Below are 21,920 nucleotides of genomic sequence, written 5' to 3'. Positions count from 1 at the left end.
CAAGATTTTCAGTTTTTAATAACCAGGAGAAATTCATACAATAGTTTGCTGCTTAAATTTGTTTACACAATCATTCTGAAACACGTTCTTTTTGGAGGAAAAAAGCCTTTACATGGAATATTTTCCTTACAACCTAATTGCAATTTAGAAAATTCATTTCATCTTATTTTTTTTATGTTACACTAAAACAAGCACCAGATTTTAATCCTGAGGGAAGTATGGAAGTCTGAGTGAGTTGCTCATTAGGCAGAGGTATTAGATAGCACCTATACCCCAGGGCATTTTGGTTTCCACCCCGGGGTTTCAGAAAATGCCCACCATTGCAGGCTGACTGAGCCTATGGAAGGATGGATAGAGAACTACTGAAACCCATTTTGTATCTCACTGTGGAATGCAGGGGAGGTCACTTGGCTTGGGTAAACAGGTAGCTCTTGCCACATTCAGGGTCCAGCTACAGCAGACTTGGCTGATTTATGGTTAACCAGGATTTGCAGTTATCCTCTAGGAATCCCCTCCCATGGAACAATCGCCCTGAATTCCCACTATTTCCTATCAGCCCAGCACAAAGCTGTTAAATGTTATTCAAATAATTACACCTGAAGACCCATCTCAGGGATGGAGCCAAACTGAGGCATGACAAACCGACAGACATAACAAACAGGTGAGTCTGAACGGATGGCTTTTTAGCAGGAAAATACACAGCGGAGTAGAAGAAAATCTTTGAGCAACAACCCTACGCAGACTTCCACCAACTCGGATTTACAGCACCACTTTCATCATTAGTAGTTCTTGCCTTCAGCAGCCGTGCTAATAGAGCAGTGCCAAGTGAGTCACACCGTCAGCACTTCTGCACGCCCCTTACGACAGAAAGGGTTCCCGGTTCCACGGAGATGCAGGCACATGAAGTTCTCGTTCAGCAGCAAGCACGACACCTCACTTTTTATGGCTCTGTACAAACGCGGGGACAGTGAGCGTGCCAGTCTTGACTTCTGCTCGGATTTCAGGTTTGTGCTTTAATGAGAAGACAAGAGCTCGCACCGTTCTGCGATACGGCGTGCTAATGAGACGGGAAGAGAGATGAAAAGCTTCTCGCTCAATATTTTCAGCCAGTGGGTGATCAATCTGAAAACAGCAAAGTATAAAATTAGATCTCTCCATTTAATAAGGAGACCGACTGATTGAAATTGGAGTTTGGTGTTTTTCAGCGCTTCTTCATTAATCAGCATAGATTCGAGGAAATCTACTTCTCATCACAAGTGCAACAGGAAGAACAATTTAATTCCACCCTAGCAATTAAGGAACACAGCAACACGGTCAGTAGCAGGGAACATATTCACATCTCCAGCTGGGTGGCAGCGCTTTGCCATCACGACAGGAAACTAATCTGCAGCTAGCTTTGGGTATCCAGTTGAACTACAGCTGTAAGCTCCGCTGTACTGTCTCCATTACGATCACTTTTTGATCTCGCTGATATAAGGCACCTTGGATACTATTTTAAACTCGATTCCAACAGCAACTCTAAGACACGCCAAACACTTGGCAACTCTGCCTGGTGCTATAAAGGGAAATGTGGGCTCTGTGTGTGTGGAAGGAGGTATAATTAAGAACGCAGAAAGGGATTTACTAAATGTTAATTACGTAGTTATTGCTTCAACATGTGCCAAAACCTGTAATTTAGCACAGCTTAGAAAAAAATCCCCTGCCCATCAAGAAATTGTTTTAATTTCACTTCTGCCTTTTGTTACAGGGAATCTCCCATGCTTCACATACAGGAGATTCCCGCATGCGCCAGTATTCCTCCAAGTCCTTTCCCAACACTTTTACTCTTTTTTTGCTACCCATCATTAAATCGTCCCTCTGCCAGTCTGCACTAGAAGTTCAACTGAATCCATTCAGCCCCCATTCTCCCTCTTCATCAATCTCTCAGGTGTCCCTGCTTTCCATTTGCTGGACCTCTGTGGCTCCCTGTCCTATCTGTGCTGTTCATCATGCTGATATAAGCTCCCTCTGCAGACACGGTGGTAGCTGCAAGCCAGAAGGGCAGCTTTCCTCATCATAATTTCAGGTGAGTCCTGTTCTGAGGTGATTCTGCCTTGTTCTGCCTTACACAACACTACTTGTTTGAGGGTGATATCACAGCCTTCATGTCCCACAGGCTCAAACTTTACCAGCAGCCTTATTGCTGTGCACAAAGCTGCCTTCCACGAATTAAGCTTGACCCATCAGCCTAGCAAAAGGGAACTAACTCCTCAAAAAATCATTCTGAGGCATTCCCACAAAAAGTCATTCTTTTGTCCTGCCTCAGTCCAGGTGGATGGGAAGTTGGAGAGGTTGTTCTCATAAACAGCAAACACACAGCTTTGAAACTCGAGTGCTTATCACTTTTCTTGCCATCTAAAGGATAACTAATGAATAAATTAAAAGGATAATTATTATAGAGTTTCATAGACTAGTCATTAAGCCTTACAGTAAAATCCTGTTCGTTTACTTAAAGATACCAGAGGGATCTGGTATTTATCGCCACTTTATATATTGTCAACCTTGCCTCTGTGTTTTCGTAACAGATGTCAATTTACAAATGTTTAATTACTTAAATATGAAACACCCAGAAGGTCCCAGTGTTGTTTTAACTGCTGATAAGTAACAGTGAAAACTTTGTTCTGCTAACTTCTTGTACAGCCTGGCTGCAGGAGATACGCAGCTATTCTGTTGGCTGGTTACGTAAATGTGCAATATACACCTCACTTACAATTAGCGCATTTACTTGGTTAATAATAATAATTAAAATAAAATCTACCTTTAAAACAAAGACACTGATAAATGGGGACATGGGGAGAATCACTAAATACAGGAATTCTTGTCCCCACTCTGCCAGCAGGACCAGCTTTATAGAAACTATGACTGAAAAAGGCTTGTCCAGCTTGTTCCTACAAGGAATTACCCTTTGAGCCAAAGATTAAGGCTACCTCAAGATCCAGGGCTTCACAAAGCAGCTTCCGTGCGTTCTTTCTGAAAGCCTCAGTCTTGGGATCACTCCTGACTTCTATGGAGGGCCTGTTTGAATGGTTTTTGATGAAAGTTCGCCACTGCGTGTAAACATCTTTGGCAAGGCTGGCCACGTCGTGATCTGAATGTTTGCGCATCTTATTCACGGTGTGACCTGGAAAACAGCAGCAGCTCCTTCAGCTTCGGTAGGGGGACCAAATACACCAGACACCAGCCAAGCTGGTGCTCAAACAGCCAAACATTTTTAATTCAGGCAGCGTCAGTGGAACAAGCAAAGCATTGACGCAAAGGTAAATATAAAATTACTAGGAATGAAGACTGAAGTTCTCACTCATTGACTCCTGCAAGTGATTTTGCCTGAGCAATTAGCAAGGAACTGAGTTATACAGCTGAAAATTACTTTCTCACATCACCAAGGTGTGGAGAGACACATATTACTGAAATTTTCTACGCAGATAGTGGATCTGGTGAAAGTGTTTAAAATTGGCCAACAAAGGGTACTTTTTTTTCTTTTAATTGAAATTGCCTTTAAGGAAGATGTTGCTGGTGATGGCTGTAGTGTTTTAACACACAAACATCACGGTGACACAAACAGAATCTTTCCAATCGACACAGGCTTGGCAGTGCAAAGACACTTTCCTTTGAGAGACAAAAGGGATCTTTTTCCAGCGTGGTATTTCTCTCTGACCAGTAGCGCCGTTGGCCAGAAGATGTCACTGTTAGGCTTCCGTGGATCTTGCAGCAGCTCCTCTATTCAGAAAGCCCCCCTTGCCTTAGAAAAGGAGATGCTATCTGTGCCTTTCCCTTGTTTCTGAGTTGTCATTTGTCACGTTTGGTTCATTCAGGCTTTTCCTGAGACTTTTTCAGTGCCTGCCTGAACGGGCTGGGCTGCCAGAGACACAGAAGCCTAACAGCGGCATCTTCTCACTGGCAAAAAGAAGAAAGCCAGCATGACAGTCTGTCACAACTGGATATTCTGTGCCATGTACGATCTGCACGGGCAGGAAAGGCAGGGACCATGCAGTGTCACATCATCCCTCCCCCAAATCCCACAGAAAGCAGCCAGGCACAGGCCTGTGCTATCTCTGTGGTGCTGCCCTTCTGCTGGGGACTTCTCAGAGCAAGGATGCAGTAAAGCATCCTCTTATCTTTAAAAAGCTTGGGGGAACGGTCTTTTTTGTACCGCCAAGCCAAGCAGACACAACACGCAGGTGAGATCAGAGCTGTACCTATTTTTGTTGAAAGCAACACTTCCTTGGAAGGTATTTTCTTCTTCAGCTCCTCCAAAGCCTCGATCAGGTTCTCTTTTGGCTGCCCAGGAAGCTCCAGCATAGACTTCCACCGCTTTATGTCCTCCACGACCACAACTCTCTGAAAACGAGAAAAGCAATTAGGAAGGCAGAATGGTCTTGTGGTAATTAAGGACCCCAACTAATGGGGTTGCAATACGTGAATTATTGATTAGGGCACGCAGCGGGGCACGGAACACAGCACAGAGCCGCTCAGGGCAGACAGAAGGGACAAGATATTTGATCTTGTTACGTCAAATTTAAGGGAAAATGGTGCAAAACAGCCCCTAGAAAGGAAAATTGTGGAATTTAAGAACACTTCACTACGAGTATCTCAACAGCACGACGGTTTGGAGGTGTGTTTGCCGCCGTGGGGGCCGCAGGACCCCCCCCACCCCCCCCCGCAGTCCCCTGAGGGGCCGCGCCCCGCCGGGACCTGCCCTGAGGGCCTCGATCGGGGCCTGCCGCAGGGCCGGGGGCTGGGGCCGGGCGCTGCGGGGGCGCTGCGGGGAGCGGGCCCGCCGCACCACGAAGCGCTCCATGTTGCCGCCGAGCTCCCCTCCCGGAAGCGGCCGTGTAGTTCCGCCGGGCGCCGAGCCTCCTTCAGGCGTATGGGGCCGAGCGGCGGAGAGGACTACATCTCCCAGCAGGCTGTGCGAGGAGGAGAGGGCGAGAGGAGGGGGTGATCTCGCGAGAGGGCCGCGGGGCGGTCCCGTCAGCGGGGCGGTGAGGGAGGAGGAGGAGGAGGAAGATGGCGGCGCTGCCCCTCGGGCTGCTGCTGCTGCTGTTGGCCGCCGCCCGCCAGGCCCGGGCCGTGCCCGCCGCCTCCTCCGAGGCTTTCGACTCCGTGCTGGGCAACACGGCGTCCTGCCACCGCGCCTGCCAGCTCACCTACTCCCTGCACACCTACCCCAAGGTACGGGCGGGCCCCGCCGTGCGGCGGCTGTGAGGGGTGGGGAGGCCGCGGGGCGCCGCCTCAGGGGCCTGAGGGGCTGTGGTGGCGGTGGAGGGGGTGGGTAGGGGCGGGCAGGGGGCTCGGCCTCGTCGCGGTGTGTTCCTGCTGTAGGTGCGTCAGGTAGGGCCTTGTGAAATCAGAAATATGTGGCAAAGTAAGTGCATTAGCAAATGAGGTGATGAAAATCATTATATTCGGTTGTTTTACATCTAGCACGAACAGAATTTGTATGCAGGCAGCACATGTCCGCAATGTGACTTTTTTCTTACAAGCCAGGACACGAAAAAATGCTTCTCTCAGATTCTGAATTCCATAGGTGTGGGGAGAGGTCCCTCCTGTTCCCAAAGAGGCAGCTGTCATTTGGCATAGGGTGCTGCTTCGTTTGGCTACAACAGTGCCCAGGACCCCAACCAGGATGCCAGGGTGACTCTCACATTTTGAAGGATGAAGTGTAAAAGGTGGCCAGGGAGTAGCCTGGCAGGACCATCCTGTTGTGATTCGTTTGCACAGGGTTTCTCCCACCTCATGATGAGACAGTGGAACAATATTTAAAGAATACAGGTGCCTGCGGCAGAGTTCACTGTTGGTTCAAAGGTTTGTGCAGCTCAGAACCGCTGCTGTGAACGCGGAAAAGCTGTCACCGTGACCTCATCTCCCCTGTTTTGTTTTGTTTTGTTTTTTTCACTGGCAATATATAGCTTTATCAGCTGCAGCTCTGTAGCAGTCTGAGCTCTGGATGAGGGGCATTCTTACGTTGGCTTTGAGATCTCACTTGAGGGCAGCAGACAAGCGAAAGTAGTGACAATGTTAGGTAACAGGGCTCTGTTCACTTTCACATGAAACTAAAATCAGCTTTTTTCACACAGCAGCTGGTGCTGGTATCTGCACATAGGGAAGTAGCAGGGCGTTGTGTGCTGTACAGGTAGCATTAGATCTGTACGTGACATATGCCTTGGTGCCTCCATGCAGTGATTGGGAGGAGAAGGAACTAATCTGGGAAATTAGGCCTAAGCATTAGCCTAAAATATTTCCAATTAGTCTTTGTTCTATTTGTCACAAAGCTATCAGTAGAGTAGAAGGAAATCAGTTGCATCAATGTTGGAGAATAATAGTCAATTTTCATGAAGACTTTTTGTGGAAGACTGCCACAGAAGTGTTTTTAAAGTTAACTTTGGTTGGGTATCAAATTATAGAATGTGGTTTTGGCACCAGTGTGACTGTTTGAGCCACCCTGCTTGTGCTGTCAGAATTGAGTTTTGTTCTGTGGTCCGTTTTCGACTTTTCTGCCTCTAAAGCACCTGAACTTGTGCTCTCAAACAATGGCCAGTTCGTTTACAGTGGGTTATGCAGCAAGGTGTGGTCTGTTTGTTTTTGTTAGGTTAATTCAGAGTCTGTTCACCACCTGCAAAGCGGCTGGGAGCAATCATGTGAGTGGCTGTGTAGTTAAGAGTTGAGATGGGTCCGATTCCTGATCAGAAGTTGGAGCACTCAGGCAGAGGAGGCTGGCTGTGACCCTGCAACAGGGAGAGCATCGTTTGTGGGAAGTGCACATAGGTAGCTAGCCATGGCATTGCTACTGAAGGCAGCCAGAAGTTCATGTTTTATTTCAACAAATCTGTTGTACTTCTAACTAGTCTGGTGGATATATTGTAACACGCTGACAAAAAATCATTTTTTTTGTCCTCACCTGTTGGGTTCTGTGCTGAAGTTGCACGATGGAGGACTGTGCTCGTTCCGTGGTTGAATGTCAGTAACTCTTCTACAGCGCTGTCTTTATTTTTAAAGCCAACGCTTTTTCGAAAATGCAGCGTAACTTTGCTGTGAGTTGTAGGACTGGCATTGCAAAATAGGATTTGCTGTTCCAGGTCTGGCTTACCACAGAGCAGAGAGCCCTGTCTGAAGTAAATCAAGGGCTATCAAACAGCCTTAAAGAGTTGTAGCTTGATTTTATTTCAGGTCATCCAGACTGCCAGCTTAGCTGACTTCTAGGTCCAGTGAAGGGAGGAAGGATGGTGTTCTGGTGTGGGGCTTTTTATAGCACCTCTAAAAACCATAATTTTTTCACGTTTTTTACTTGAATGGAGGCATGCAATCTTCTCTTGTGCCTTCCTTCCCAGGAAGAGGAGCTGTATGCATGCCAGCGAGGCTGCAGACTGTTCTCCATTTGCCAGTTTGTGGATGATGGCATCGATCTGAATCGAACCAAACTGGAATGTGATTCAGGTAGGAATTCGGTGCTCCTTTAACATACCATAGCATGGAGGTGCATGGAGGGAAGAGCAGAATCAGCATTAAATTGGTGGGATTATTTCAGTTGCTTCTTGTTTTGTTTAACAACTTGTTGAAGGTTACATATAGGAAATGAGAAGATCTTCTTGGAGGGTTGTATGTTCTCATCAACTTTCCTTCTTCCATGACCTATAGTGTTACTGTTTTCCTGAATTTCTTAAATGTAATCAGTTGTAAATAAGTTACAAATACTTAAATTCACTTTAAAAATTTTGTCATGGAAAGCAAAAAATGGCTGGAAAAAGAATCCAGTCAATACTTTTCTAATTCTGTGCAACATCAGGCCCATGTACAGTTCCTAACAAATTTGTTTGTGAAAGTGAATTGTTCAGCTGGGGTAAGAACACAGATTGTAACGTGCTGTCTGCCTTTTAACTGTTGGTCTCGGATAACCCCTCAGGAACAGGTATGTTTTGTTTGAAGTAGACCATTAAATGCTCCTGACTGTGTCAGAGCAAAAATCTCGTAGTGAAGATAAAATGTGTGTTCTACAGGCCAAAAAGTATTATTTTTGTGTAGAACTTATCCAGTAAGGCAGCTGATGAACAGTTTCTCTCAGAGATTAGGTGGGACATAACCACCCAGAGCAGGAAAGCTAGTAAGTAGGTCTCCTTTATATTTCAAACATAATTAAGCACCAAGTCAGTGCTCAAAGGAGGCTTTTGTCTTCTCAGGAGCTCATAAAAATCAGAGGGCTAGTGGCTGTCTCAGGGAGCTGATAGAAGGTCTGCAAGTAGAAAGCCCGACATGCTAAGATGTTCATGTGACACAAAACTGTATTAAATACTCCAGAAATGGGCTAATGCTCGAGTCTGTCATAGACTGTGCATAGCTGTGATACAGCATGTCAATCTAGTTGTCAAACCATACAAGAAAGAGTGCCATAAAAAGGGTGATGTAGCAATAAAGCACATGTAGAGGTAATTGAACAGTTGCTTACTTTGAATTAACTCTCCTTCCTGAGGCTGTTGTCTTTTGCTGGCTTATGTTCTGTAATCTGTTACTCTGGTTGGTACCCTGACTAATTATTCTGTGCTTGGCAAGATGCATCTTGGCTGAGCTGCTCAATTCTGTCTTCTGATGTCTCTGCGTCTACTAGTTTGGTGGCACTTTTGCCATGGAATTGCTGTTCAGGTGCTGTGAGCTGTGCTCCAACGTTTCACTGCTGAGGCTGTGCTTATTGCTGGCGTTCTGGCCTTTGGTGGTGCGTTTGTCACTGTGGGGAAATTCGGAAAGCTACTGTCCCTGTTGTGTTTGAGGCTTTAGTTCAAGCAGTGCTGCGGTGTTGTCTATCTCAGCTCTAGTGTTCTGGGAAAGAGCTAAGCTCGTAGGTTGTCTGACTGGCTTCTCTGTGTGTAAATGGGAATAATTTCAGTTTTTTTGGTCTTCATGATCTCTAGTGAACAACTGCTAGAAGATACCTAAAAATGAAGCCAGTTCTTCATTTTATGTTTTTTTTTTTTTTTAAAAAAAGTAATATTTTCAATGCAGTTTTCAAAGGAGAATGCTCCTTCAGTTTTCTTGTGATACCTGGACTTCTGTTACCTCTAAGGGATTTAGTCAGCCTAAGCTTCCTCTATTCTTTTAGGATTCCAGCTCTGTTCACTGAGGTTAAAATACATATATTTATTTGACATAACCTGTACATGAAAAAATGCAGTGTCAGGAGGAGGATCAATGACAAGTTGCAACCCTGTGTTTATCTTTAACGTTTCCGATCAGTTGCTCTGACTGCATTCAGTTTCCAAAACGTGATCTGTAAGCTCTGATTCCACAACCTTTGTTAGACCTCACAGCAAACGCTAACCATGGAATGATTGCCACATCTTTCCCTACAGATAGGATTGTCAGTCTTTTAACTGCTGCTTTGTTTCTGATCCAACTTATGCTGAAAATGTTTTCTTAACTAAAATGCAGAATTTATCTTCTCATTTGGGGAACTTTTTCTTTGCAGCTTGTACTGAGGCATACTCCCAATCTGATGAACAATATGCTTGCCATCTTGGATGCCAGAACCAATTGCCATTTGCTGAGTTAAGGCAAGAGCAAGTAAGTAGATGACATGTTTTTCAAATACCACCTACTTGTTTTCTGTTCAGCATGTCTTCTCTGATTTAAACTACTTCAAACGGAAGACAAATCTTCCTAAGGACTGAAATAAAGACAAGGGGTGTGGGGTGAGCACGAACATGACTTCTGGCCTTTTCATATAAAAACAAATGGAAAACCGGCTAATATATTTGCAGTTAATGTCCCTGATGCCAAGAATTCATCTCCTCTTTCCTCTGACACTGGTGAGATCGTTCTGGAGTGACATGATGGATTCAGCTCAGAGCTTCATAACATCCTCATGGACTTTCTACCTTCAAGCAGATGATGGCAAAATTGTCATATTCCAGGTGCTTGTCTTTTTTTCATTAGGATTAAGGTGTCCTAGCTACTAAAAATATAATTCTGCTCCTTCCAGTCTCAGGAAAAAAAAATGGAGCACTGTCAAAAGTGTTTAGTTTTCAATAGTATTTTGCTGCCTTTAGCACTGGTACAAGGGAAAAAAATCTGTGAATGGTGTATGTCTTAAGGTTAACTTCCCTGATAATTTTGAAAATGTGTATGATCAAGATCAATGGGAGCTTGCTAGCAGGATCTCCTAACCCCTTATTTTGTTTTAGTCAAAGCCAGAAGTACAGTATGTTCCACAGCTCGAACAGGAAACTGGAGACACGAGAGGATCCTTATCACTGAGTAAAACAGCCGGTAAGTTGTTCTTTGTGATTTGGAAGAGCAAATGCAAATGTTCAGTGTCATGCAAGGGAGAGAGAGAGAGAGAGAAAAAAAACAGGAAGAAATTGCAGGTGGCACATGAAAGCAAATTTTTAGAAAGCTAAAATATAATTGGGACGTATACTTCTCTATGCACGCTTAACAAAGCCTGTGGTAGAAACCAGCCTCTGCTGGAAATAGAAACATGCAAGCCAGGGCCATTTTAAAAGCTTCCTTTTATGTTCTCTGCACCGACAAACTGTATAAAGTTTGGGGCTTCTACTTCTGTTGCTTTTCTGACAGCTGTTTCTGCTGATCTGTTTCAGCAGACCTACGCCCAGGAAGTTCGCAGATGTACCGAGGGCTTTTTGAAGAGCACGGAAGCGACAGCCTTTTCAAGTGTCTTTCCATGTATGTGTGTCATGTACTGTACCCCGTACGGAGCGTAGCGGTGGCTCCTACCTGTGCGTGGTGGCACTGCTGCAGCGTGTCAGTGCTGCAAGTCTTAGCTTCAGGATGCACAGCAGTTAAATCTGTGTGTCTGACCTTCTGTTATCGCTGCCTTCTGTGCTAGCCCAACGTTATTTGTGAGCTAGTCTGCCAACTTTGATCCTCTTTCGCATTTCAGTTGGCCAGAATGTTGATAATTCCTACGCTTTGAGTGTGGAACATAATGCTGACTGTTTCCTAAACTTATTTTTTATGAGTTCTTCTGCAAACTGTTTAATCGATTCTGTGTTTTGCCTGTTCTTACTTCTGATTATGTTTTAGGGCAAAGCACTTTTATTTTGTTTGGGGATTTTCTGATATGGAAGACACTGTTGTGTCTCGTGTCTAGGCTGAAAATGCCCACTGTATCTTTAAGCTGTGCTGAAGATCAGTGTGTTGGTTCTTTCTTCCCTTACTGATGACTTTTTCCTTTAAAGTTTAGATATGAAGGATCAGTGAACTGTGCCTCTTTTCTTGAAATTGTGAGTGGGAGGATGCTTAAGGCCCTATAAACAGAATCCTGCAAGACTTAGTGTCTTTCTAGTCAGATACTAAATAAGTGTTGGAGGCTAAATTGTATACTCAGAAGCCTGAAGTAGACTAGAAAGTAGTGAATCCACAGGACATATGGTCAAAATTGAGCAGAACTTTTTAGGTCCATACTTTTGTATTCAATATATCAAGTCTAGTAATGTTCTTTTTGTTACAGAAATTCCAGTTGGATTTTAACCACTACACTTGTCCTGTCAGTGTTGGTGCTGCTCTGGATTTGTTGTGCAACAGTAGCTACAGCTGTGGAGCAGTACGTTCCGTCTGAGGTAACCCTACCTTATAATTTAAAATACTTTTGAATTTATTTGTGATATTGCTTTTATGTTACAGCTTTTTACAGGCCAATAAACGTTTGTGAGAGAGGCAACAATTTGAAAGTTCATTTTGCAGATGCGGTTAGCAAACAGATTTTGTTGTTTATACAATGATTTTATATCTGAACAATTCTTGCTCACTCCTGTGGCTGATAGGTGCTCTGAGCCTTAATCAGGAGGACCAGGTGCTATGTCTTTGGCTTGTAGCCCTGCCCTCTGAACTTTTAGGTTGCTTTTCACTGGAAAGCAGCCTCTGTTTCTCTGCTGAGGGTGGGATGGTGTGGGTGGAACCCAGTATGGCTGTCGTTCAGGAGGATCACCAATGAAAACAAAAGTCAACGCAGAGTCTGATCAGAGGGAAACCAACTGAGCTAGTGTGCCTAGTGCCCAGAGAGATTACTGTGCTTCTGAAATAAGCAAGACTCGCAGTATTTGCAAGCTAAAGAGTCTGGTACACAAGCACTACATCTGCTATTGTTCTGGCAGACTTCATATTTTTATTTGCACTCAAATATAGTTTGTCATGAATTTCAGCTGATGCAGAAAGCCTGGGCTAACTTGTGTTGAAGGGTTACAGCCATCAAAACCAAGAATGTAGTTGCGTAACAAAATGTGTTTTATTCTCAGTATCAAGAGCCTTTGTCTTAAAGTATTCTGTTTAAATATTTCAGAAGCTGAGCATCTACGGAGATCTGGAATACATGAATGAACAAAAACTGAGCAGATATCCATCCTCTGCACTTGTTGTGGTTAGATGCAAGACCGAGGAACACGAAGAAGCAGGACCTCTTCCTACAAAAGTTAATCTGGCTCAATCAGCAATTTAAATAAGCCTCCATTGGAATGAACAGACTAATTCTAACAGTGCTAGAAACTCCTGATTGTTTGTGGTGGTTCTTCAGATAAGAAGCTTAGCAGCCAGTCTTTAAATGCAAATAAAGTTACAGAATCAACAAATGTCATGGGATTTTGTTTTCAGGTAGTAGTGAAGATTTCAGACACCTTGACTTTGTTTCCAGACATGATCACGTTCCACTGGTGTTTGCTATGTGTCTTTTTGCTTACCAAAGCTGTAAGCATGCTTTCCATACTTCTGCCACGACACTTTCAAACTTATTTGTGTGTTCTAGGATGTAATGTGTACATTCCGAGTTAGCTTTGTAAAGGTATAAGAAATTTTAAGTGGGCAGGAGATGCCTTTTTAGTGTTGCACTTTCTGTTGTAGTTAAGAGAAAATATTATAAAAATATCTGCTGATTTTTTTGTACTTGTTAATGTCCATGCACAAACAACCCTTTCTGCAAAAATAAATATTTTTTTTTTCTACAGTGTGGCAATATCCACGATGGAAAGCATTTGTGAGGTACTGTAGGCCAGAACTCCGTTTGTGAAAGATGGAAACTGCTAAAACGTGTGGACATACCCTTCCACACACACACCACATGGTCAATTATTTTGTCAAACTTTATCCTTTATGTCTTAAATTGCTTGTAAAGTTAGAGCCTGTGTTTTCTGAAGAAAATCTGCTTTCCACTCTTGATTAACTACTCTAGCCTTGTAACTTCATTTACAGAAACAAGTTGATTCCTGAGAAATGAGAACAGACAAATAAAAATGACTGTATAGAAAACGTTGACTACATAGCTTTTTGCTACGGTTGATTATTGACTATGGTATGCTCAGCACTGTCTGTAGCATTCCTCTCATGGGCAGTGTGACCTGATTTTGCTCTGTGATTCACTAACACAACAACTAACAGTGTCCCTCACGTTTCTAATACATCTTTGCTGTTCTTTTCTTTGAGATTGCTATCGCTAGCTCCCTTAGTATTCACAGTTTGTGGACGTATGATTTGTTTAAAGGGCTGTTTTTAAGTATTTGGGAACTGGCTAGAACGCGTGGTCTCCAACTCATATTTTGTTGATTATGCAGAAATCCTGTGCAGGTTTAAAAGCAGAAACAAAATTTCTCCAGGTTCTGAATTTGGTGGAAATGGTTGATGTTCTAGAGAATACAATATATTGTCCCCTTTCTGTTACAAATGGCTCAATAGCCGTGCCTGATCTGGCTGTGATACTGGTGGTTGTGTAACTGCAGATGATGCAGCCTTGCAGGGGTCATTAAGCAGGAATGTGCATTGTTGCCTCCACAGTGCTGCTGGAAACCACAGCCTAGATGCATTCAAGCAGATTTTCCCTCAATGAGGCTTAAGAGCACCAAGAGGTTTGTTTTAAGCAGGCTCGTATCAATGTACAGAAACTGTAAGTTGAAGTCTTAAATTACTGGTACCTCTTAATGTTAAGTTTGTCAGTGAGCAGTGTTGTGGCCCAGAAATTTGGGTGTCACCAGACATCAGCGTGTACCTGTGTGTGGGTGGCGTTACTGCACAGGCCTTAGACTTGACTGTCGTGAAAATCAGTTGTGTGATGTTTTCAGAACACTGTTACCTGCGTGACAGCCATGGGAAATCCCTGTCTGCTGTAGTACTTCAGCTGAGCCGTGCGTTTCTGCTCGCGCAGTGCAAACCTCAGTGCACAGCCCTGCTCCAGCACAGAATGGCATTGTTCTGCGTTATCAGATGTGATGTATGTGAACGGGTGTTTGGAAATCTGTTAATACGGGCTCAGTGGTTGCCCATGTTCTTAGCACTACATTGTTCTGGATCGCCTTTCCAGAACAGACTTTAGCAATCCCATTTTTTTGTAACTGAATAAGTAACATGTAGGTGGTTGAGTCTGTTACAGTATTTTACTTTCCTGTTACTTGTAGTTGCAGAGCGAGTGTTACAGCTTCAGGAAAACACGGCTATTGGCCTGTTTTAAATGTGTACAGTACGGCCTCTGTTATGTTGACTTGATTTCATGAATGTGAAACTCCTTTCTGTTCCAAAATGTCTGACTTTATTGCTTACATTCCTAGGTTTGAGTTAAACAACTTCTGCTTTTATTTGGCATTGTATCTGCCTATGCATCTACAACAAAGGGAGAAAACTCTACAAATGGATCAAATAAAGTTTTACGTGTTTTGTCTCTTGTTCACTGTTTAATAACGACACCTCAGCTAAGTAACGTGTGCAGTGAAGCCAATGATTCAGTTAGGTCACAGGAAACTGTATGCCTGTAGCAATCTGTCACTTGGCACTGCTGTTCCCAAGGTAAGCCAGAGCCTAAGGAACTTGTTAAGTGCTGTGCTTGTAAGCTCATGTCAAAGCAGCTTTCTTTAGTAAAATTGGATACTGCCTAGGTTGCGATAATTGAACTGTTTCTCAAGATTTCTAGTCTAAGTGGAGTATTTAAGCTATCTTGGCATTTGACTTTGCAAAATGGCTTCTCCTACTTATTTTTTTTAAAAACGTTTAACTTCCTGACATCTTCATTTTCAGAGGCTGCAATTTGGGTTTGATCTCTGCCCAAGACCACTATTTAAGTGAAGGGCCTTAAATTATTGAAATCACAGAAGGAAAGCATTTTATATTCTCTTTAGGCTTGTGTTCCATTGAACTTGCACCAGATTTTAAATAGAGTCATCCTGACATCAGAAAGGCATCTCTCAAGTGCGTGTGATTCACCACTGGCAGAAGCAGCCATGGCACTTCTGTGTGGGTGTTAGGGTTTTTGTTTTGTGTGATAGAACTAGCGAAGGTCTCACATCATTCTCAATATATCCATCTTTATTTCCTTTTCAATACTCTGATCTTGGGCAAGTGTTTTGCGCTTCAGAAGGCTTGCTTGTATGTGTTACCTCATTCTCAAGTCTTTTTTTTTCTGGACTGGTGGTCTGATGTGGTGTAACTGGTCTGAAACCAACTGCCTCCTTGGTTACAGCTGAACTTGATAACCTTGCTGTAGGAAACAGTGGTAGATGACAGTTCTTAGGGACATTTGTCTCTAAGGATTGTTTCACTCCACATCTTAAATGCTTTTTTTAAGGGTTGGTTTGTGGGATGTGCATAGGGAGTCTGCTTGACCTGGTACATGGCACTGTTACCAAGCTTGCTATCACCTAAAGCCTTTTGAAGGTTCAAAATGCTCATTCTGTAGCAAGTCAGATTAGAAACTTAAACATCCCCTCTGAAAAGCAGAAGATCTGGAATTTGATACACAGGTTTTAACCCTTAGTCTCATTCTTCCATGGTGTGGTGAGTGCCTAGAGTCACAGACTGTGAACTGGCATTTAGCGTTCTCACCCCAAATTCCTCTCCAACCAGGAGAGCTTTCTGGCACAAAGTTTAATTGTGATAGATTTCAGTGAGAAGCTTCTGCTTTGGACAAATGGGTGTTGCCCTGCTGAAGGAGGAAGGCTGTATTTAACTCGGGCTGGTGCAGGTGAGTGCAGGGCTGGCACGTGCTGTTGCCAAGAAGCCAATAACTCACGGCAATCATGAGTGAGTTGTGTGCTTGGGCATGGAGAGGGAAGTAGTTACTCCATATCAGGCATTATTTGTTGTTTTGCATCAATTCACTTGGTGAAACTGTCTTGGGGCCGGCTTTTAGGCAATACAGCTGCTGACTTCTCTGAGCCCTGGTTAACTGGTTCTTAGGAGGGAGAATCCTGTGGGGTGGCAACAATTTGGAGGTGCTTGAGTTCTGGGGCCCCTCCTGCAAGCATGAGGAAGGTGGGCTCACAGCATTTTGTCTTTAAAATTGCAAGTCCACTCTGCATGCAGTGTTGAAGCCTGCGGCCAGTTCAGAAGCTGCAATCCATTTCATGCGAAGATTTACCGCAGGCCTGGAAATTTGCATACATGAATAAAAGAGGACCCAGGAGGATTTGCTCAGCCCGTGCTCATGGCCCAAGCGAGGAAGCTGTTCCAGGTGGCTGTATCCTGCACAGCTCTGCTGAGACCTGATTGTCTTGTAGGAGCCTGGGCTTATGGCAGAGGTCAGTGAGTCAGCCTTGTTTTGGGGAAGAGGTGGGGAAATGAGTTTTGGGTGGATGTGACCTGACTCCCTTTTCTCAGGCCTTTTCAATTCCTGTCCTTTGGTTCCTGGCTGGCACCAAGGCAAATTCAAGCTGTGTCAGCTGGGGGGTGAGCATTTGTCTTCCATGTGTGTCAGGAGCAGCAGTGGGGTTGTCAGTATCAGGAGTCTCTGGGCCCTTTATCAGCTGGGAGGGGTGAGAAGCAAGCTGCAAACCCTGTAAACCCTGCTTCCGACCAGAGCAAGCACTCAGCCTCCCTGGCCTCTCCTGCACACGTGCTGGGCAGCACCACGCTCCTTGCTTTCCTCCCTCTGTTGCATTTTGTATCCTGGTAACATCGCTCACGTTACAGCCGGTGTATGCTGGCACCATGGTTGAATTTTGGGGTGCTGAGAGCTCCCTGTGGTCCACTGGGCTGTTGTGAAGACTGTGGCTGCAGGAGGAATGAACAAAACTCACCCCCAGGTATGGCCCTGCTCTGCAAAAATCTGATGTGCGACTGTTTCCTAAAGTACACTTGTTCTTGATAATGTTGTTTAACTTCTCTATCAGCGGCTTCTGAGTTTTGTAGTCATATCTACTTCATCTGCTTTGATATGAAAGGGTATCAAATCCAGCACTTGATATCAATGCTTCTGTATCGAGTTAGCGCATGTTGTACAAATAGGAAACGGAGATTTGGAAGGTAATCTGAGCGCTTTGTGAGCCAAATCTGGGTCAGGTTTCCACTGAGGTAATTTTTGTTTGTATGTGTTTGTATGTCTATCCATATTTACATATTAATTCCTGGATAAGATGGTACGAGAACTAGAAAAGCATACGTTGCATGGTTATCATGTCACTTCTGTAAGCGGTGTTTCCTTTCCTTCTAGAGGAACGGTGATGTAGCTCCTTTTCATCCAGCAAAGCCCTTCTCTGAAGAAAGAGGTAACGAATGTAATGCCAAGCTTAACATTTCTGTTATTGAACTGTAAACCAACTGAAACTGTCTAGGCAATGTAAAATACAGGCAGTATTTATGATCTGTTGAGACTGATGTTTTCCCCCTCTGTAGTGAAACATCCAGACTATAAAATTAATAGACTTCAGCTGCTTTTTGTTGGCCTGGAGTTGGCAGTCTTATGGTATAGTAACATGATATGTGATATTCCTCTGTTGCAGATGAGGTTTATAACTATTTCTGTGGGCTTTCTATATGCTTTAAGCTTCAGCAAATTTTGTCCACATTAAGAAAGAAAAGGTGAGATCACATACAATCAACAGGAAACCTGCAGATTGCCTCATAACAGCGTTTCCTCACTGCTATTATTTTATACTCGTGTCTGTTTGGTCAAAGGCATTGTCCTGTAGGCACAGACACGCTGTAATTCACCGCTTAGCTTTTAAACTGCGATGTCCTGCCTTTGATTCCTGTTCATGCCTGACGGAGGGGTTGGTTACTGCAGCCTGGATCCCTTTGTGGCTGAGCCATGGGTGTATCTTTGCCTTCTACAACACGCAGCAATTGAGCGAGTGTGAGGCACAGCTAAGAAATCCTAACTTTTTCATGAAGGCTCTTCATGTTCAGAAGCACCAAAATCCAGTTATTCACACAGAGTTGTCTTTAGTGACCCGTTACGCAAGTGTGTGTGTTTCTCAGATGACCACATTCATTTTTTCCTGTCGGTCTGGGAATAGAGAGGAATCTGAGAGAAGTTACCGCTGGGTTTAGACACGCAGTTCTGGCGTTGCCAAGAGCCAAGGCAGCTGGTCAGCTCGTACGTGTGCTGCTCTGTGTTGCAATGGCTGTGGTTTTGGCCTTTAACTTCCTGATTTTGCTTGATTTATGTCAGTAACCTTCTGCAGGCTGGGCTCCCCGGGAGGCTGCAGCCTGTTGTATCCTGCGATGTCTCTGGGGAGGGAAAGGGGCTGCTCACTGTCCAGTTGTCACCATTTCGAGCTGCTAATTCACCTTTGGGTGACAGAAGTGCCTGAACTATTAAAACTCAAACTGCTGGCATGGTAGAGGAGAGTCTCACCCACACCTCAGCAGCCCCACACCAGCCCAGAGCCCCCCTGGACCCTCCCCAGCCCCTCACCTTTCTCCTTTGCCTCCCGACAGGCTGCTGCCGGCCGCGTGGGGCCCGCCTGTGCTGCCCACCGAGATGTGTCTGTGTCACCTCACTGCTCCTCCTGGCTGCCACGGTGGCCATCGTGGGCCTGGCGGTGGCGCTGGGGCTCCCACCACGCTCACCAGGTCGGTCCTGTGAGGGTCGTCGTTGGCCCCATGGGGGAGGTAGAAAGCGGTGCTGAGGGGAACAGTGGTGGGGAGAAGGAAAGGGGCTGAGAGAGGTGGCCCTGAACTGATCCTCAACTGTGGAAACTCCGGGTGGCACAACTCAAGCTGCTGGCACCCACCAGGAGGACACTGGAGATGGGTTCTGGCCCCTAGTTATTTCCAGATGACATAAATTTCTGAATTCCCCCCTCTTTTGATTCTGAAATCTTCATCTCTTCCCCATACCATCTGTGAGCATGAGACTGTCAGAAAACAGCGTCTCTTGCTTTCCCTTCAGCAAACCGCCTCTGTGCAGCCTCCAATAACCGGACAGGTTTCTTGTGTGACGACAGAGTGACCTGCATCCCGGCCAGCCAGGTCTGTGACAGAACCTCCAACTGCAGAGACGGAGAGGATGAGCAGGAGGAACTCTGTGGTGAGCACTTTCATTGAGATCTTCCCACCCGGGTCTTCCTGCTGTGCTCTGAAGACCTGTCTCACCAACTGGGCCTTAATTTAACCACTTCGTTAGCTGCCTGTCCCTGTTTCAGCAGGCACAGCCGTGCCCCAAGAGCTCAGCACGGGCTCTGTCTCTGCCCTTGCAGGTGACCTGCCCCGCAGCCTCCCGCCGTACCTGGTTTTCCGCTGTGGTAACCCTGCGCACTGGGTCTATGCCGACAAGAGGTGCAACGGGATCAATGACTGCGGGGACTGCTCCGATGAGATAGGGAGCTGTAAGTCTGCCTTCTGGATACAGTAAGCAAAGGGCCTGCTCTCATGAGAGACTGAAGAGGTTTTACAGGAGTGGTGCTCAGTGCTTCTGCTGGGAACAACTGGAGGCTCGTGCCCTCCTCTGAGACACAAATGGCTGGGCTAGGTCTTGAGAGAACCATGTGGGCTCCTCAACATCCAAAAACTGGAGGCAGCCAGGAGGGGAGAGACTCCATGCTTTGAAGGTCTTTTCCAGCCTGAATGGTTCTATGACTCTATGGACATGGCTCTGAAGGACATGGTGTGGTGGTGGGACTTGGTAGGTCAGGTTGATGGTTGGAGTTAACAGTCTTGAAGGTCTTTCCCAACCTAAATGACTTGATGATTCTTTGCTCCCAGCCCCAGAAGTTGTTCTTTCTCTGTGATTTGTTGAGGACAGAGTATTTCCATCTTGATGCACAGCTGTATCAGCAGCAATCATTCAAAACAAGCCTCTGGTCCTTGGTCAGGAGACAGGTATGTCCCGAAGATCAAGGGGGGACTGAGTGTGTCTCTGTGACTTAAATCCACCTCTGCTCAAAAATGAGCAGCAGCTTTCTTCCTAAATCACCCCCTGAGGTTTTGAACCTCCAGTGAGACCTGTCTGTAACAGCAGCTTTGTCTAGGGTAGCCTGCTAAACAAGTGAATTACAGCTGGCCATTCCTCCCAGGGTGGCATCTCTGCCCCAAAGATCATAAAAACGTCTCTTTGGTGGGTTCGCAGACTCAGGGTCATCACTGCTGTCTTTTCAATAGCTGCCGGTGTTAGGAAGGAGGCTCCTGGTGCGTGCAGCAGCAGCATTTCTGTTCCTGGTTTCTCGTCCCCGCAGTGTCCGCCTGCCCTCCGTGCGGGTCAGCATGGTGGAGCTGCAGCCCCGTGTTCCACGAGTACTGCGCCTGCGTGCCCAGGTCGCTGTGCCGCGACAGCGTCCAGCACTGCACCAGCTGGTCCGATGAGTACCTCTGCACACCGTGAAGCCTCAGCACCAGGAGATGCTGGTCGTGGGGAGGTGTTTCCTGCACTGTCATCTCCCATGCTGCTGTCCTGCTCTGGAAGCTCCGGCCCAATCAGCAGCACGGTGTGGGGACAGCAGCGCCATGCTACTAGCTTGTGGGACACCTTCATGGGTCCTCCTGAGCACTTCCCTCTGACACATCTCCATGCTCCTGATGTCCGTGGGCAGGAGAAGGTGGACTCAGTGTGTAAAGCATGTCTGTGGGTTGTTTCGGCAGCTGCTTTGAAGGCTCTGCGCTGATGCAGCTGGGAGGCTTCCTGTGGGGCCTGGTGTTGGGTGACACGTCTGGGGAGCCACCATGTGGGCCACCTCCTGCACAGAGCTCAAACCATGAAGGTCAGCGTGGAGAGAGTAATGGTGAGGGAACTGCAGCGGATGTACTGGGGTTTGTGAGGAAAACTCAGTGTTCATGTGGGGTGTAGCTGTCCTTCCAACCAGCCTGGGCACTCAGGGGGGACCAGGGCACATCCGAAGTGTGTTTGTCTTGGGGCTGAGCAGTTTTGGAGTGGCAGCTCCACAAACAGCCACTGGGCTGGGATGCATTGCACCGTGTTCAGTTAGCAAGGAAAAAAGGTGTGTGGGGGGATCCACGGCAGCCTTGGAGCAGTGAGCAGAAGAAAACCAAGAGCTGCAGCCACTGCTGGGCGGCTGTGGGATGACTTGGGATCCGCTCGGTTTGCTCCTCTGCCAGCCAGGCCTTCAAAGCAGTCCGCAGGATAGAGATGTGGATGTGCCATTGAAATTTAAGAAAGCTGTGTTCTTTCTCTGCTCCTTTGAAGAAAGGAAAACCAAAACACTCATCTGTGTCTAAAATGTTGATTCTGAGGAAAACACGGATTTTCAGTGAGTGTTCCTACTGTTCTAGGCCCAAAATAAACATCAGGCACTGTTCTCCCCACCACCATCCCAGGTCACATATCTTTAAAAATAAAAGCCAGTCCACTCATTTCCTCTCTCTCCTGTGATCTGTAACTCGGCGTCTCTCCGTGGCTGGTATAAATGGTGGATGTTTGTTCTAATTTGTAGCTGGGATACAGCCATGGATCTGACAGATCTTTTAAAAATAGCTTTGCTGTGTTCTGACTCACGCTTTACCTAGAATGAGACGGCAAAATTCTGCATAATGGAGCAGGTACCATGGAAATTTTTAGAGCTGTGTTTAATAACCCCTCCTTTGCCATGCCAGGCCGGGACGGATGGCTCGCTTTCGCTATGTCTGTAAAGCATCACCTCAGTGCTGCAGCTCAGAGGAGGGACTGAGTTTTTTAGGTAAACATTTCTCACTTTCAAGCTTCCAGCCTCAGTCAAAACATGAAATAGAGA

At 45.7% G+C, this 21,920-nt stretch overlaps 3 protein-coding genes across 5 annotated transcripts; 2 read left to right on the top strand and 1 right to left on the bottom strand.

The window, feature by feature from the left end:
* On the bottom strand, window positions 1-4,896 carry TCEANC2 (transcription elongation factor A N-terminal and central domain containing 2). Its single transcript, XM_072041950.1, has 4 exons — window positions 4,732-4,896; window positions 4,236-4,373; window positions 2,967-3,160; window positions 1-1,122 (listed from the first exon to the last, which is right to left on the bottom strand). The coding sequence occupies exons 1-4, from the start codon at window positions 4,835-4,837 to the stop codon at window positions 934-936; spliced, it is 627 nt and encodes a 208-aa protein (XP_071898051.1). The 5' UTR covers window positions 4,838-4,896; the 3' UTR covers window positions 1-933.
* Window positions 4,897-5,001: 105 nt separating this feature from the next.
* TMEM59 (transmembrane protein 59) lies at window positions 5,002-14,683 on the top strand. 2 transcript variants are annotated; one of them, XM_027462813.3, is made up of 8 exons: window positions 5,002-5,211; window positions 7,368-7,473; window positions 9,494-9,588; window positions 9,786-9,938; window positions 10,209-10,293; window positions 10,629-10,710; window positions 11,498-11,606; window positions 12,326-14,683. In XM_027462813.3, the coding sequence occupies exons 1-8, from the start codon at window positions 5,047-5,049 to the stop codon at window positions 12,479-12,481; spliced, it is 951 nt and encodes a 316-aa protein (XP_027318614.3). In that variant the 5' UTR covers window positions 5,002-5,046; the 3' UTR covers window positions 12,482-14,683. The 2 variants fall into 2 exon arrangements, with proteins under 2 accessions (XP_027318614.3, XP_027318612.3); XM_027462811.3 differs by having other exon boundaries at window positions 10,626-10,710.
* A 135-nt stretch (window positions 14,684-14,818) lies between these two features.
* Window positions 14,819-21,546, top strand: LDLRAD1 (low density lipoprotein receptor class A domain containing 1). 2 transcript variants are annotated; one of them, XM_072041951.1, is made up of 6 exons: window positions 14,819-16,535; window positions 17,447-17,501; window positions 18,676-18,810; window positions 19,130-19,267; window positions 19,437-19,565; window positions 20,412-21,546. In XM_072041951.1, exons 1-6 carry the CDS (start codon window positions 16,527-16,529, stop codon window positions 20,555-20,557), a joined length of 612 nt encoding a protein of 203 aa, XP_071898052.1. In that variant the 5' UTR covers window positions 14,819-16,526; the 3' UTR covers window positions 20,558-21,546. The 2 variants fall into 2 exon arrangements, with proteins under 2 accessions (XP_071898052.1, XP_021128945.4); XM_021273270.4 differs by lacking the exon at window positions 14,819-16,535 and adding an exon at window positions 16,559-17,039.
* The last annotated feature ends 374 nt before the right edge of the window (window positions 21,547-21,920 follow it).

Source organism: Anas platyrhynchos, chromosome 8, assembly GCF_047663525.1.
Source record: "Anas platyrhynchos isolate ZD024472 breed Pekin duck chromosome 8, IASCAAS_PekinDuck_T2T, whole genome shotgun sequence".
Taxonomy (NCBI): domain Eukaryota; kingdom Metazoa; phylum Chordata; class Aves; order Anseriformes; family Anatidae; genus Anas; species Anas platyrhynchos.
The sequence above is the reverse complement of the archived record's forward strand: the minus strand, read 5'-3'. Positions and strand labels throughout refer to the sequence as shown.

Coding starts and splice junctions, on each gene's coding strand:
- LDLRAD1 (XM_021273270.4), top strand. CDS start 17,019: ATGAACAAAACTCACCCCCAG. Junction 17,040..17,446: donor TGAACAAAACTCACCCCCAG/GTATGGCCCTGC, acceptor CTTTCCTTCTAG/AGGAACGGTGATGTAGCTCC. Junction 19,268..19,436: donor TGAGCAGGAGGAACTCTGTG/GTGAGCACTTTC, acceptor CTGCCCTTGCAG/GTGACCTGCCCCGCAGCCTC.
- TCEANC2 (XM_072041950.1), bottom strand. CDS start 4,837: ATGGAGCGCTTCGTGGTGCGGCGGGCCCGCTCCCCGCAGCGCCCCCGC. Junction 4,374..4,731: donor GATCGAGGCCCTCAGGGCAG/GTCCCGGCGGGG, acceptor GTTTTCAGAGAG/TTGTGGTCGTGGAGGACATA. Junction 1,123..2,966: donor GTGAAGCCCTGGATCTTGAG/GTAGCCTTAATC, acceptor TGCTGTTTTCAG/ATTGATCACCCACTGGCTGA.
- TMEM59 (XM_027462811.3), top strand. CDS start 5,047: ATGGCGGCGCTGCCCCTCGGGCTGCTGCTGCTGCTGTTGGCCGCCGCC. Junction 9,939..10,208: donor GCAAAATTGTCATATTCCAG/GTGCTTGTCTTT, acceptor ATTTTGTTTTAG/TCAAAGCCAGAAGTACAGTA. Junction 10,711..11,497: donor CTTTTCAAGTGTCTTTCCAT/GTATGTGTGTCA, acceptor TTTTTGTTACAG/AAATTCCAGTTGGATTTTAA.